General features: G+C 48.3%; 1 protein-coding gene across 8 annotated transcripts in view; it reads right to left on the reverse strand.

Annotated features, from left to right (window-relative positions):
* Positions 1-14,671, reverse strand: part of GAS7 (growth arrest specific 7) — a 211,089-nt gene that overhangs the window by 44,747 nt on the left and 151,671 nt on the right. For 4 of the 8 annotated variants that reach the window (XM_034989598.1, XM_034989599.1, XM_034989602.1 and 1 more), the window contains exon 4: positions 6,528-6,613. The exons of the other annotated variants lie outside the window; for them this stretch is intronic. In XM_034989598.1, coding sequence (XP_034845489.1) covers positions 6,528-6,613 — 86 coding nt within the window. The remainder of the gene's footprint in view (positions 1-6,527; positions 6,614-14,671) is intronic. 8 annotated transcript variants of the gene reach the window in all.

Genomic DNA, 14,671 nt, shown 5'->3' on the forward strand with positions numbered 1-14,671 from the left:
ACACATCCCAGTAGCACTTCATGAAAGGGCCCCAAAGGAATGACTCCTCCATCACAGGGAGACTACCTACTAGCTAGAAGTTGGTTTCTAAATATTATTCCGTACTAAGAGGAACCGGGCTCCTTGGAGAAATAGCTCGTTCCAGATGCCAGGTCGATCTGGAACATCTTATTATTCTGGGAGGTTAGAGACCGTGCAAAGAACGATGTGATCTCGCAAAAGGACCCAGGCGCCTGCAGAAAGAAGTTCCAACAAGCCAAATTTGGGACAATTTGAGCATGATTATGAATAATGACTACAAATGAGTAACTTCAAAAGGCAGTGAGAGAGAGAGGGGAAGCATTTCTTTATGGAAGGATGCCCATTAAAAATGGATAAAGCATCACAAAATCACCATTTGCAAACCCTAACATCAAAATGGATTCAGGCCACGGTCACCAAGGATGCTCAAAGCATTGAGCGACAAGCCTGTGAAGGAACAGGAGATGCCCATGGTCTCACACTATCATCCCCCCAATTACTGGCTTACTAAAAAGGGAAAACGTACCCTTGCAAAGGGATCATCACATTAACCGGGAGCTCAAACTCCCGGTTAGCATCACTGGTAGGGTGCTAACCTGGGAGGCCCCAGGTGGTAGATATTCTTGCCAGAGATGTTAGCCCCGAGTCTAAGCATAAGAAAACAATTAGACTAAGCACGTGGGTCATTCTAAACCGAGCTGGTCTCTTCCCAAATAGAGTCACCATGGGTTAAGACAAAAGACCAAATGTGTGGCGAACACAGTCTAGATTAAAAGAAGCTAAAAGCCAGAAATGAGATGAAATCGTAAATCCCCACGATGGAATACTATTTGGCCAAAAAAAAAGGAACATGGTGCTAATACACCTGCAACATTCACGGACCCTGAAACATTGTTCCAAGTGCAAGAAGCCAGACCCAAAAGACCACATGGGGTGCGATTCCGCGTATATGAACTGTCCAGAAGAGGCAAATCCACGGAGACAGAAAGTAGATTAGTGGGTGCCAAAGGCTTTTGGGGATTCTTTCTGGGGTGATGAAAACGCTCTAACACTGATTATGATGATGATTGTGTAGTTCTGTGACCACCACACTGTGCATTTTAAATGGCGGAATTGTAGGCTGTGTGAATTACATCTCAATAAAGCCCCCAAAATGGAAACTAAAGAGATCCAGCCAACAATGTATCCACGTGTGAAACTGGAATGGACCCTGGACTGGAGAGAAAAGCAGCTATAAAAGACATGTTGAGGACAAATAGGGAGTCTGAATATGAATTATAGATACTAGATGAAAATACCCAATTAATGTTTTCTTATGTGGGCTAACGATATCCCATTCATGTCTTCCCCTAGAGAGGTATGCTCTGAAATGTTCCCAGTTAAAACAAATGTCAGGGGTTCCTGGGTGACTCAGGTGGTTAAGCGTCTGCCTTCGGCTCAGGTCCTGATCTCAGGTCCTGGGATCGAGTCCTATGTTGAGCTCTCTGCTCAGCAGGGAGGATGCTTCTCTCTCTCCCTCTGCTACTCCCCCTGCTTGTGCTCTCTCGCTCTCTCCATCAAACAAATAAAATCTTTTAAAAAATAAAATAAAACAATATAGTAGACTTTGCTTTAAAATAATCCCAGGGGAGGGAAGGAATGGGGATATAAATGAAACAAGATTGGCCGAATAATCGTTGCAGTTAAATGATTAGTCCCTAGGACTTTATTATAACATGGCTTCTACTTCTCTAAATGTTTGCCGATGTGCATAATAAAAGGTTTTTTTTTTTTTTTTTTTTTTTTAATGTCTTTTGCCTATGATTCTAGAAAGTTTTTCTCCTTCCCTTTTAAAAAGTCCCTCCCCAGCCTGGTCTCCTCCTCTCGCCTGGGTCACTCTGCCATTACTGTGAGGTGAGAGCCCCGGAGGGTGGTGAGCTACAAAGCAGTGCTGGGTAGACCCACGAGCCCGGGCTGGGCAGGTCTTCTGAACGTCTCCCGGCCCCGTGAATAGCCTGGGTCCCACCTCCTCGGCAGACAGGATCCAGAATGAAACCTCTCAGTGACTTCCCGGTACCGCTGGAATAAACCCAAGCTCCTCACAGTAGGCCAGTGCAGACTCCTCCAGCCCCCGCCCCCCTTCCGCCCTCCCTGCACCTGCTGATTCAGGAAATCACAGCCCCACTCGGCCTCTGCGGGTTCACTGAAACCACCGCTTTCCTTCACCTCCTCTAGGCATCCACATGTGCTGTTCTGTTCCCTCCACCTGGAAGGCTATTCCCCACCACCACCCTGGGCCCAGCTAACCCCTTGGTCATCTGTCCAGTCTTAGCTTACTTTCGCTTCTTCTGGAGCCCATCACTGACATTTCCAGCACCCCCTGCGGCCACCCGAGCAGGTGCCCAGGGCACAGACTTCCTCCAGCACTTACCACGGCCGACACGAAATGATCATTTATCTCCTGTCTCCTCTGGCACCAGTTACAAGCCTCCGCCCAGGCAGGGGCTCTGTTTGCCTGTGACTCAGAGCCTGGCCATGAAGGAGACGCTCAAAGGAACACGTGTAGCTGGACTGAGGAGGGTCCCCGTTAGGTGGGTGAATCTCAGCATCTTACCGCCACCTCAAGCTCCCTTCTCCAATGGGACCCTGAACTTTCCAAGCCCTCGGTCCCACCCCCTTTCTCCTCTCGCACGTAGGGTAGGAAGCCAGAACAACGGAAAGGTTGGTCACAAAAGGGCCCAGGCTCTGGTGGGCAGGTCTCTTACCCGCCTCCATACCCACTCCACCTGCACAGGGATCAGAGGGGTCCCTCCACCGGCAGGCAGGCAGGGGACAGGCCAGGACGTGCTTCTGCAAAGGAGGCCAGCAAAACTCAGTCTCTGATGCCCCAGCCTCCCAGGCCGGTGGGCCCCATTTATACGGTATCCGGTGGGCCCCATTTATACGGCATCCGGGCAGCCCGCCCCAGGGTTGCCGGCCAGAAACCTCCACTGGGTGGCACCAGATCAACACCACCTGTGCCCAGCCATCTGGTCTCCCAGGACTAGGGAAGGAGCAGGTAGGCACCCCCCCGGGTCTGCAGGGCACCCAGCCAGCAGTCCTGCCCATGACAGGGCGCAGTAGGGACACGTTCCCCCACCCCAACATTCTAATCTCCCTGATGAGTTTGCTTAAGGAGGAACAGCTCACAGAAAAAAGAACACACAGGGCTTTGAGCAAACCCTGGGCAAGCCGCTTAACCCACCCCCAACCCTGTATCTCAAATGGCCCTGTGTTCGTTTGCCCATTCATTCATTCTTCAGGTATTACTACGCCATAATTGTTATCCATTCTAACTGGCAGCCTGGGACCGTGTGAGTAAACACTACACTCGCCAAAGAGCGCTGTATATACTTTTGGGGATCGTTTGTTGGCGGCACTCTCCGTAAACACTAAAACTTCTCATCCTAGGGGCGCCTGGGTGCCTCAGTCGGTGAAGCGTCTGCCTTCGGCTCAGGTCATGATCTCAGGGTTCTGGGATCAAGCCCCACATCGGGCTCCTTGCTCGACAGAGAGCCTGCTTCTCCCTCTCCCTCTGCTCCCCCTGCTTGTGCTCGCTCTCCCTCTCTCTGTCAAATGAATAAATAAAATCTTCCTAAAAAATTAAAAAAAAAAAAAACAAAAAAACCCTTCTCATCCTATTTCTGCAATTGGCCCCAAGCACCTTTGTGGAGAGCCTTCCATTGCCTAAAAAAAATAATATGCTACTTTCCAGTTCTGGGAACTGGTGAAAAACCATATTTGTTCTCTCCGCACACTGCGTTATTTTTGTTACTTTGATGATACCTCAACTTTCCACGTTATCATCTGGAAAGAATCCACTCCACCCGCTCCTTAAAACAGTTGCTTCCTGCCCCCCTCCCGGGTCTCCACAGCTGGCCTACCCCGCATCCCCAAGTACCAGCACCCTGCTTCTCATAATGTGCATGGTACCTGCCCTCTACTCAAGTAAAATGTGTTCATTTTAAGAAACGTGCAAGATCCTGCAAAGTATAAAGAAAATAAAAAGTACTTTAGACCGAGGTTTCTCAACCTCAATACCACTGTATTTTCGAACTGGATAATTCTTTGTTGCAGGGGCAGTCCTGTGCTGTATGGGATGACTGGTCATATTCCAGAACCCTCCTCACTAGCTGCCAGCCAGCAGTACTCCCTCCCCAGCCGTGACAACCGAAACGTCTCCAAACAAATGTCCCCGATGGAGAATCAGCCTTACACGCAGATAGGACCAACATCACCGTTCTGATTTCTTTTTCTTCTAGTCCTTTGTCTTCATGAACATGTGATTTCCTCCTCGCAAGTAAGACTGGCTGTGTATGGAGCGTGCGTGCTACTTTTCCCACTCAGTATTAGGTTCTCAGCCTTTTCCTAAATTCATGAAATTTTCTTCAGAAATGGGCTTTCTCATGTCTGCATCATAGAATGGGCTGGCTATGCGGGGCCAAAATCCACTGTACCCAGCTCCCCTGTTGCTGGACAGTTCGGTTGGGTCCACTACTGCAGAGCTGTAAGGGAAACGCTTCCCACACAAATCAGAATCCCTGAATGTATTCCAAGAACAGATGCTGGAGGGCGATGTTCCTGGGTCCAAGCAGCTTCCAAGAAGGTTATAGCAATAAATGTTAAAAAAAACAAAAAAGTTCGGGAACAACTTCACAGTATTTTGGGGCTGGGGGGTAGCGCCAGCTTGGTCAGGTTATGCGATAACATAGCAGAATTCAGGCTGGTGTCTTCAGAAAACAGTCCACAGTCAGGTGGTAAATCAGCTTCATGCCGAATAGATTGATAAAGGCTGTGTTGCAAAGGCTTGGGGCGGGGGGGGGAGGGGTTGCTCGGCAGAAAACACACAATACCAGGGCTGTGTGTGATGTGTGCCATGAGCAGGGGCGTGAAGGGGACGAACACACACACACACACACACACACACACACGCTGTGCAATATCAACCAGGCCCAGATCCTCCTCGCTCAAGGCACGGTCCTCTGACCAGCATCCCCAGCATCCCCAGCATCATCAAGCATCATCAGCATCCCCAGCATCCCCAGCTTCACCAGCATCCCCAGCATCCCCAGCATCCCCAGCTTCCCCAGCATCATCAGCATCACCAGCATCCCCAGGATCCCCAGCATCCCCAGGATCCCCAGGATCCCCAGCATCCCCAGCTTCCCCAGCATCATCAGCATCTCCAGCATCATCAGCATCTCCAGCATCATCAGCATCCCCAGCATCCCCAGCATCCCCAGGATCCCCAGGATCCCCAGGATCCCCAGCATCCCCAGGATCCCCAGCATCCCCAGCATCATCAGCATCCCCAGCATCATCAGCATCCCCAGCATCCCCAGCATCATTAAGCATCATCCGGGGACTGCTTGGAAACAGAACCTCAGGATCTTTCCTAGACCTCCTGAATCAGAATCTACATTTTAACAAAGGCCTGGGTGATGAGTGAGTCCCTCAGAATGTAAGAAGTCTCGGCCCACACGGACGTCCGGATTCTTTTCCAGAGCACTAGCTGAACTGAACCTGAGCCCGATGCTCAGCCTCCTAAGACAACTTCATGAAGTTTCCAAAAAGGAATGCTCTTGCCTGCATTAAAGCTAAGTGTCACATTTTAGCCGACTGCAGCAACAGATCATGAGGCCCTTCTTTCTGGTGCACAGGACCCACTGTTGGGGGTAACAAGCAGCTACTCTCATCCTGAGCACCGGCAACTATCACGATCACCACCATCATCCCTGGGGCCTGGAAAGGGCTGACAGAGTCTGCAGCCCTCATTAAGAACATCTCCTGGATATAACTGGTGGAAAGAATAAATAAGCCAATCCTCACCTCCTTAGACGCAGTTTAACGCAACTCAAAACACCAAGGGGCTCGGCACTGAGGTCCAGACTGACCGCTCGGTATTTGTGTCACCTGCTTAAGCAGCCTGAGACTCGGTGGCCTCGCCTTTAAGACGGGAAAGGTAGACAGGTGTTTGTACAGGTTGTCAACGGATAGGATGAATGAGAAAACAGGATGGGAATGAATCTTAAACCATTCTCCCGTTTCTTCCCATCCCATCAAGGTCTCGCTGCTAGATTATTAAAAGTGAGAAAACATTTTACAGAATTCCGTTCTGGGTGAAGTCCGGGGCGGGGAAAGGGGGTGTGTAGAAGAATGAAAGTGGCCTGGCCCCATCCATATCCTTAAAGTGACAGAAACCGAGACGGTATTTATCAGGAATCCAGACGGCAGGATGGACCCCTCTGCCCCAACGATGGTTACAATCCACCACCATCACCCCACTCCAACCACCCTCAACTTCTAGAGAAAACCAACAAACCACAATCGCCCACTCTCTCCCAATCACGGCACACAGGAACGACCCAGATATACCAGCCACTTTCTACCTGGGGCACACCCGGGCTGTGGTCACCTGGACCCCCATGCGGTGCTGTCTTCCTGGCACCTCCCTGGTGACCCCTACCTCCCGTAACATGACCCCTTACCTGGGAATCACCGGTGGATTTTCGGACACTCATGTGGGCAGTCTCGGGAGGGTGCGCTGGGGTCCCTGCCACGTGGTATCCATTCACTGCGGGAAAGAAACACTGCTCAGAGGCCACGCCAGCCACGCACGGGCAACACCGACTGCCTGCAACCGTGGTCCCTTCCCCCACGTCACGGTCCGCCAGCCTCTGAGATGTCTCGCTCGGCCAGGACCATCTCCTGGGCTCTGACCAGGGTTCGCAGAGCTAGAGACGGGTCGCAAGCATCTCTCTAATCCCCAGCTCCCAACTGGGCGACTCTTGGGGGACCGCGTTTCTTTCTGAACCGGAGACGGACGTGCTTCCGTGATAGGAGGTGGGGTCACTGCAATCCACAGCTGTCACTTGAAAATGCCAAATCAGTTGTGGCCACTGGCGCCGACTCCACGGAGTCAGGCGGCCCCTCCGCCACCTGCTGGCATCTCCCCAGAGGAACGCCCCCACCCTCGCCCTCACGGCACTGCAATACCAGTATAGAATGGAAAGAGCACGGGGTTTACTGGTTTCTATGAAATTTGGCTTTGCCGATTAATAGCCGGGGGTATCACAGGCCATCCCTTTTGAGTCTCAGTTTTCCTAAAGTAAAAAAAAAAAAAAGGAAAAAAATTCAAGGCTGCAAAATTCTACCCCTATGACACTCACTGTGCTCCCGAGGTGGGCTGATCAACCTGCTCTCTTAGGGGGGCAGTGGGGGGCAGGGCAGGCTTGTAGCATTTCCCAGTTTCCACTGGGAAACTGCCAATTCAAAGCTCCCAACACCCCCACAGGCTCCTGATGCCGCAAGTACCCACTGGGACCCGTGCGATCTCGGGTCTGCTCCCTCGCAGACACGGTTATGTGAGCTTAGGGGGCAGTTCCTCCTCTGTGAGCCTCAGCTTCCAGATCTGTGAAATGGGGATAATCCTCCCCAGTCTCCAAACCTACTCGGTTGGCATGAAAATCCAATGGGGGCAGTACTTGCGAAAGGGAGCCCTGAGTCATGAAGTAATTCATGAAAAGGGGAGAGGGATAGATGGAGGGAGGGAAGACCACTGCTTCTGCTCCTTGAGCCCCAAGCCTGCGTGATCTCTAGTAGACACCAGGGAAGCATGCTTTCCGCATGCCCCAGGCTTGGAGGAACTGCTGCAACATATAGACTGCACAGGTCAAACTAGAGAAGATATACAAACTGAGGTCCAATGCTTGGTTCTTGTTGGGAGCACCCTGCAGTGTGGCAGGAAGCAAGGGGAGAGGTTGGCTGAAAGTCACTAACATCTACTGATCTGCTGGAGGCAGGCAGTGGGGTGATGAAGCAATGGGGGTGATGAAGGCCATCCCACGCAGGAACCGTTTTCATGCTGGGGGATGTCCCCCATTCTCTGCCATTTGCAGTGAAAAATGCAGCGCCCCCTGCAAGCAGAAACACAGACCCCCCTTAGCAGACCCCTCTGGGCAGCTGGGCTTCTCCCTGATCTGCGGGGCTGGCCTGATACCCTGGAAGTGGGTGGGCACAGACATAGGAAGGTGACAGGAAAACTGGGCACGTGGCTGGCCCCCAGTGCAGCTGGCTGGGGAAGCAACAACCACCAAGAAATTAACCCGCATGACCAGTCACAGCCCTGGTCTGCACTCGGGCCCCTCAGCAGCCGGTTACATGCTAATACTATATCCATGAGCATGCTGGTGTAAGAGGAGCCGGGGGTGCGATTCGAAGAGCATCACGGAATGTTGAGGGGATCGAGGAGAAGTTCCTCAGGTCAGCATAAGCTATGCCAGGAAGGGCACTAGGCTGATGATAAATACAACCCACGATGAAGGCGTACCATTCGAGAACCGTCATTTATCAAACAGCATAGCACTGAAATCGAAAAAACACATATGCCGGAGAATCTAAAGACGACAGGAGAAAACCTTAGTTACACTGCTTTCAGTCGATGACTGAGTAGTAGAGAAAAGTGAGGACGTAGAATATCTCAGTAATTTCATTTAGAAGGCTGAATGAACTAGATACTAAACATCATGGGTTACAAACAAAGATAACATCTTTTTTTTAAAGATTTTATTTAATTATTTGAGAGAGAGAGAAAGATGAGTGGGGGGAGCGGCAGAGGGAGAAGCAGACTCCCCGCTGAGCAGGGAGCCTGATGCGGGGCTCGATCCCAGGACCCCGAGATCATGACCCGAGCTGAAGGCAGACGCTTAACCGACTGAGCCACCCAGATACCCAAGATAACATCTTTTGCCAACAAGCCACGGAACATTTTAAAAGGCCTGGGCATACTGAAGTCACAAATAAGGTGTTGCTAAATCGCAAAAGGCATAAAGAACACAGGCCACATTCTTTGACCAGAACGCAATAAAAGCAGATATTAGTAATGAAAGAACAAATACACAAGATCCCCATCCCTCCAACAACCAAACACTTGGAAATTTCAGAAAATGCCCTCCTAATGTCAGGTCAAAGAATTTAAAAACCGGAATTTAGAAAATAATCAGGAAGAACATATCAAAACAGATGGGATAAGGCTTGAATTATATTTGGAGGAAAACCCAGAGCCTCCATTACTCCATTACCAAAACCAAGGAAATACAAATAAATGGACTAAACATTCAAATTAAGAATTCACAAAAACCTTTACAAGCCAGTAAAGTAAACCAAAGGAAAACATGAGAAGAGGATATAAATATGGCACTAGAAATGAACTGGTCAGGAAACGGGATGACATTCGCAACTCAGGCGAGTTCTCTTTGTGTGGGGGTGGCTTTCGGCGGGGGGATCACAACAATAAAAAAGCAGGTCAGCCCATCTAATCTGAGACTGAGAGAGTGCATGAATGCTCAGAATGTAGAGTTAGAAAGAAAACATAAGCAGATCTCGTAAGAGATTTTTTTTTAAATGCAAGCACATAGGATTTATAACTACATGCTAATAAACACATAACCTTCCATAAGAATCAAATGATCAAAAACAGTTTCAAAGGACACTAGAAACACCAAAATGAGTAAAACCTTTGAAAAATGACCTCCCTCCAAAAGGTACTGGACCCAGACGGTTTTATGGGCAACTTCGCTTAAACGCTCAACGAAGAAATACCTAGACACAAACTATACCAAGAGTTTGGAAACGTGGTAAATTTCCCAGTTGATTATATAAAAATCAGCATTACCCCGATCCCAAAAATCTACCAAAGACCACAGAAGAACCGAACCACAGTTCCGTGTGACTACAAACACGAAATATGTCAATTCTTACCCAAGCAGGTCTTAGCTAGGAAGGAGTCACTACCTTTGATGATATTGGGTCCCTGTACACCAGGGTTGTCCCCAGCCCCTTCCGACCCCCACCTCCTCCCCTCATGGCACCTAAAAGTGCACCCTCAGTACACCGCTGTCTTTGCGTCCAGCATCCCCCAGGCCCCCCGCCCGCCACATGAACGGCGGCCAGGAACTGGCAAATGCAGGGGCATTCTGCCCCTAATCCATTCTCTTGTTCTCACTTCAGTTCTGAGCTGTCAGCTGCTGGCTAATTACTTTCCATGTCAAAACAATTACTGGGAAAGAAAAAATAATTTCCCATCCAACCATTTCTCCCCACCCAGCAGCTCTCCCCTGCCTGGTCTTGCTGTGTTTCATTCTACCAGTCCCAGGCACACTCAGAAAAGCGATCGGTGGAGATCTGAAAAGTTATGGCTCACCCACAAGCGTCCCTGATTATTTCCAGTCCTCTCGGCTTACCAGGGGTTAGATGCAAAACAAGTTTAAGGCCAGAAGTGGGTGCTTTTGAACCCTCCAGCCTCCAGGGGGTGGGAGTGGAATTAAAATAAAATTGGTCAAGGACTGCTCATAGCCATAAGGAACATAATTCAGTCTGGAGATATTAAAAAAAAAAAGTAAAATGCCAAATTCAGCTGTTTTTAAAATAAGAAAAAGGGAACAGAAAGCTCTTATGTAGTAACTTTCATAATTTCAAACACAAATATAAACACACACGCACACATTTCATTCCTCTTTGTGGGCAGTTAAACAGAGGGAGGGCTTGAGAGATGAGTCATGAGAGGAGGGGACAGGTATTTGGGTAGAAAGGGAAAGGAGGTCTTCAGGGGGCAGAGGGAGAGGATGTGAATAAAAACAGAAATGGAGCGTAGCAGGAATTGTCGAGAGAGGCCAAGCAACAGAGAAGAGCCAGCAACATCTGCTGCCCAGAATTCACACTCCCCTCTAGCTCCAGGCCCCCAACACAGAAAGCTCCAACCTCCATGCCCCACTGTCCACGTTTCTGTTCCCTAAAGGACCCCCAAGGGTAGACTTACTCTGTCAAACAAGAAAATCAGCCCTGGAGACAGCCCCCTTTTAGGTCTGGCCCAATCTCCCTTCTTTCGGGAATAAACATGTAATTTCTTTCCTCAAACTGAAGAAACCCGGGAGCCCCAACAAGGCCTTGTTCCTGAACCCTCCCCCCACCATTCACATATTCAACACGGCAGAATGCAGAGTTTCCCCGGGCATGCGACACACGACACCAATTAGGCAGGATGTTCGTTCTAAGTGCAAAGCAGTGAAGGTAAAGGGTAGAGTCTTATGATCCAAAGACTTTGGGACAGGTGCCCCCATTATTCAGATATAAATTACTTTATTACAGGAGACCTTTTTAAATACAGGCACACCTCAGAGATATTGCAGGTTGGGTTCCAGACCACCATGATAAAGCGAACGTCATAATAAGGAGAGTCAAAGGAATGTTTTGATTTCTCAGTGCACATAAAAGTTATGTTTAAACTACACTCTATTAAGTGTGCAATAACGTTATGTCTAAAAAACTGTACACACTTAATTTAAAAATGCTTTATAGCTTTAAAAAAACCATTAGCCATCATCTGAGCTTTCAGGGAGTCCTCACGTTTTTGCTGATGGAGGATCTTGCCTCAGTGTTGATGGCTACCAGATGCTCAGGGTGATGGCTGCTGAAGGCTGGGGTGACTGGCAATTTCTTAAAGTAAGACAACAGTGAAATCTGCTGCATCGATCGACTCTTCCTTTCACGAATGATTTCTCTGTAGCAGGCGATGCTGTTTGATAGCATTTGACCCACAGGAGAACGTCCCTCAAAATCGGAGTCGATCCTCCCAAACCCTGCTGCTGCTTTATCAACGAAGTTCATGGAATATTCTCGACCCTTTGTTGTTGTTTCAACAATCTTCACGGCATCTTCACCAGGAGTAGATTCCATCTCAAGAAGCCACGTTCTTTCAACCGACAGAATGGGAGAAGATATTTGCAAATGACGTATCAGATAAAGGGCTAGTATCCAAAATCTATAAAGAACTTATCAAACTCAACACCCAAAGAACAAAGAATCCAATCAAGGAATGGGCAGAAGACATGAACAGACATTTGTCCAAAGAAGACATCCAAATGGCCAACAGACACATGAAAAAGTGCTCAACATCGCTCGGCATCAGGGAAATCCAAATCAAAACTTCAATGAGATACCACCTCACACCAGTCAGAATGGCTAAAATTAACAAGTCAGGAAACGACAGATGTTGGCGGGGATGCGGAGAAAGGGGAACCCTCCTCCACTGTTGGTGGGAATGCAAGCTGGTGCAGCCACTGTGGGAAACTGCATGCAGGTTCCTCAGAAAGTTGAAAATAGAGCTACCATATGATCCAGCAATTGCACTACTGGGTATTTACCCCAAAGATACAAAAGTAGGGATCCAAAGGGGTACGTGCACCCCGATGTTTATAGCAGCAATATCCGCAATAGCCAAACTGTGGAAAGAGCCAAGATGTCCATCGATTGATGAATGGATAAAGAAGATGTGGTGTGTGTATATATATACCATGGAATATTATGCAGCCATCAAAAGGAATGACATCTTGCCATTTGCAATGATGTGGATGGAACTGGAGGGTGTTATGCTGAGTGAAATAAGTCAATCAGAGAAAGACATGTATCATATGACCTCACTGATATGAGGCATTCTTTTTTTTTTTTTTTTTTTGAGGCATTCTTAATCTCAGGAAACAAACTGAGTGTTGCTGGAGTGGGGGGTGGGGTGGGAGGGATGGGGTGGCTGGGTGATAGACACTGGGGAGGGTATGTTATATGGTGAGCGCTGTGAATTGTGCAAGACTGTTGAATCTCAGATCTGTACGTCTGAAACAAATAATGCAATATATGTTAAGAAAAAAAAAAGAAAAAGAAGATAGCAGGAGGGGAAGAATGAAGGGGGGGAAATCGGAGGGGGAGACGAACCATGAGAGACGATGGACTCTGAAAAACAAACTGAGGGTTCTAGAGGGGAGGGGGATGGGAGGATGGGTTAGCCTGGTGATGGGTATTAAAGAGGGCACGTTCTGCATGGAGCACTGGGTGTTAGGCACAAACAATGAATCACGGAACACCACATCAAAACCTAATGATGTAATGTATGGTGATTAACATTAACAATAAAAAAAGAAAAAAAAAAAGAAGCCACGCTCTTTGCTCATCCACAAGAAGCCACTCCTCATCCATTCAAGTTTGATCATGAGATCGCAGCAATTCAATCCCATTTCTTGGCTCCACCTGATTCTAGGTCTCCTGCTATTTCCACCACATCTGCAGTGACCTCCTCCACTCAAGTCTTGACCCCCCCCCCCAGAGTCATTCCTCGAGGGTTGGAATTGACTGCCTCCAAACTCCTGTTTGTGTTGATATTTTGACCTCATGAATCATGAATGTTCTTAATGGCATGTAGAAGGGAGAATCTTTTCCAGAAGGTTTTCAATTTCCTCTGCCCAGATCCATCAGAGGAATTACTATCTGGCAGCTAGAGCCTTACAAAATAGGTTTCTCACATAATAAAACTTGAAGGTCAAAGTGACTCCTTGACCCATGGGCTGCAGATGATTGTCGCGTTGGCAGGCAGGCAAACAACATGCATCTCACTGCCCATCTCCACCAGAGCTCTGGGGAGACCAGGTGCATGGTCAATGAGCAGACATATTTTGAAAAGAATCCTTTTTTCTGAGCAGTGGGTCTCTACAGTTAACTATGTCATGAACAGATATGCTGTCAAGCGGGCTTTGTTGTTCCATTGATAGAGCAAAGGCAGAGTAGACTTAGCATCATTCCGAAAGGCCCTGGGATTCTCAGAATGATAAACGAGGATTTGCTTCAACTTGAAGTCACCAGCTGCATGAGCCCCTAGCAAGAGAGTCAGCCTGTCCTTTGAAGCTTTGAAACTGGGCGTTGACTTCTTCTCTCCAGCTATGAAAGTCCTAGCTGGCATCTTCTTCCAACAGAAGGCTATTTCATCTACACTGAAGATCTGTTGCTGAGTGTAGACACCTTCATTATTTAGCTCGATCTTCTGCAGAACTTGCTCTAGCCTCAGCACTTGCTGCTTAACCTTGCACTTTTATGTCATGGAGACGGCTTCTTTCCTTAAACCTCCTGAACCAACCTCTGCTAGCTTCAGATTTTTCTTCTGCGGCTTCCTCACCTCTCTCGGCCTTCACAGAACTGATGAGCATTAGGGCTTGCTCTGGATTAGGCTTTTGGCTTAAGGGAATGCTGGGGCAGGTTTGGTCTTCTACCCAGACCACGGAGACTCTCTCCACATCAGCCTTCTTGCTGTTTCTCTTTCTTATCATTCGTGTGTTCGCCAGAGTAGCAGTTTAATTTCCTTCAAGAACTTTTCCTCTGGGTTCACACCTTGGCTCGCTTTGGCACAAGAGGCCAAGCTTTCGGCTGATCTCGGCCTTCAACGTGTCTTCCTAAGCGTAACCATTTCTAGCTTTTGATTTCAAGTGAGAGACGCGTGACTCTTCCTTTCCCTGGAACACTTAGAGGCCACTGTAGGGTTATTAATTGGCCTCATTTCAATATTGTTGTGTCTCAGGGAATAGGAAGGCCGAGGAGAGGGAGAGATAGAATGGCCTGTCACTTGGGTAGTCAGAACACACACATTTATCAGTGAAGTTCATAGTCCTATAGGCACATGGCTTGTGGTTGTCCCAACACCATTACAACAGTAACATCAAAGATCACCGATCACAAAGCAAGTCACCATAATAAATATAATTAGAAAGAAAAAGCTTGAAACATCGAGAGTATGACCAAAATGTGACACAGAGAC

Source organism: Mirounga leonina, unplaced genomic scaffold (assembly GCF_011800145.1).
Source record: "Mirounga leonina isolate KUSES-001 unplaced genomic scaffold, KU_Mleo_1.0 Mir_488, whole genome shotgun sequence".
Lineage (NCBI taxonomy): Eukaryota > Metazoa > Chordata > Mammalia > Carnivora > Phocidae > Mirounga > Mirounga leonina.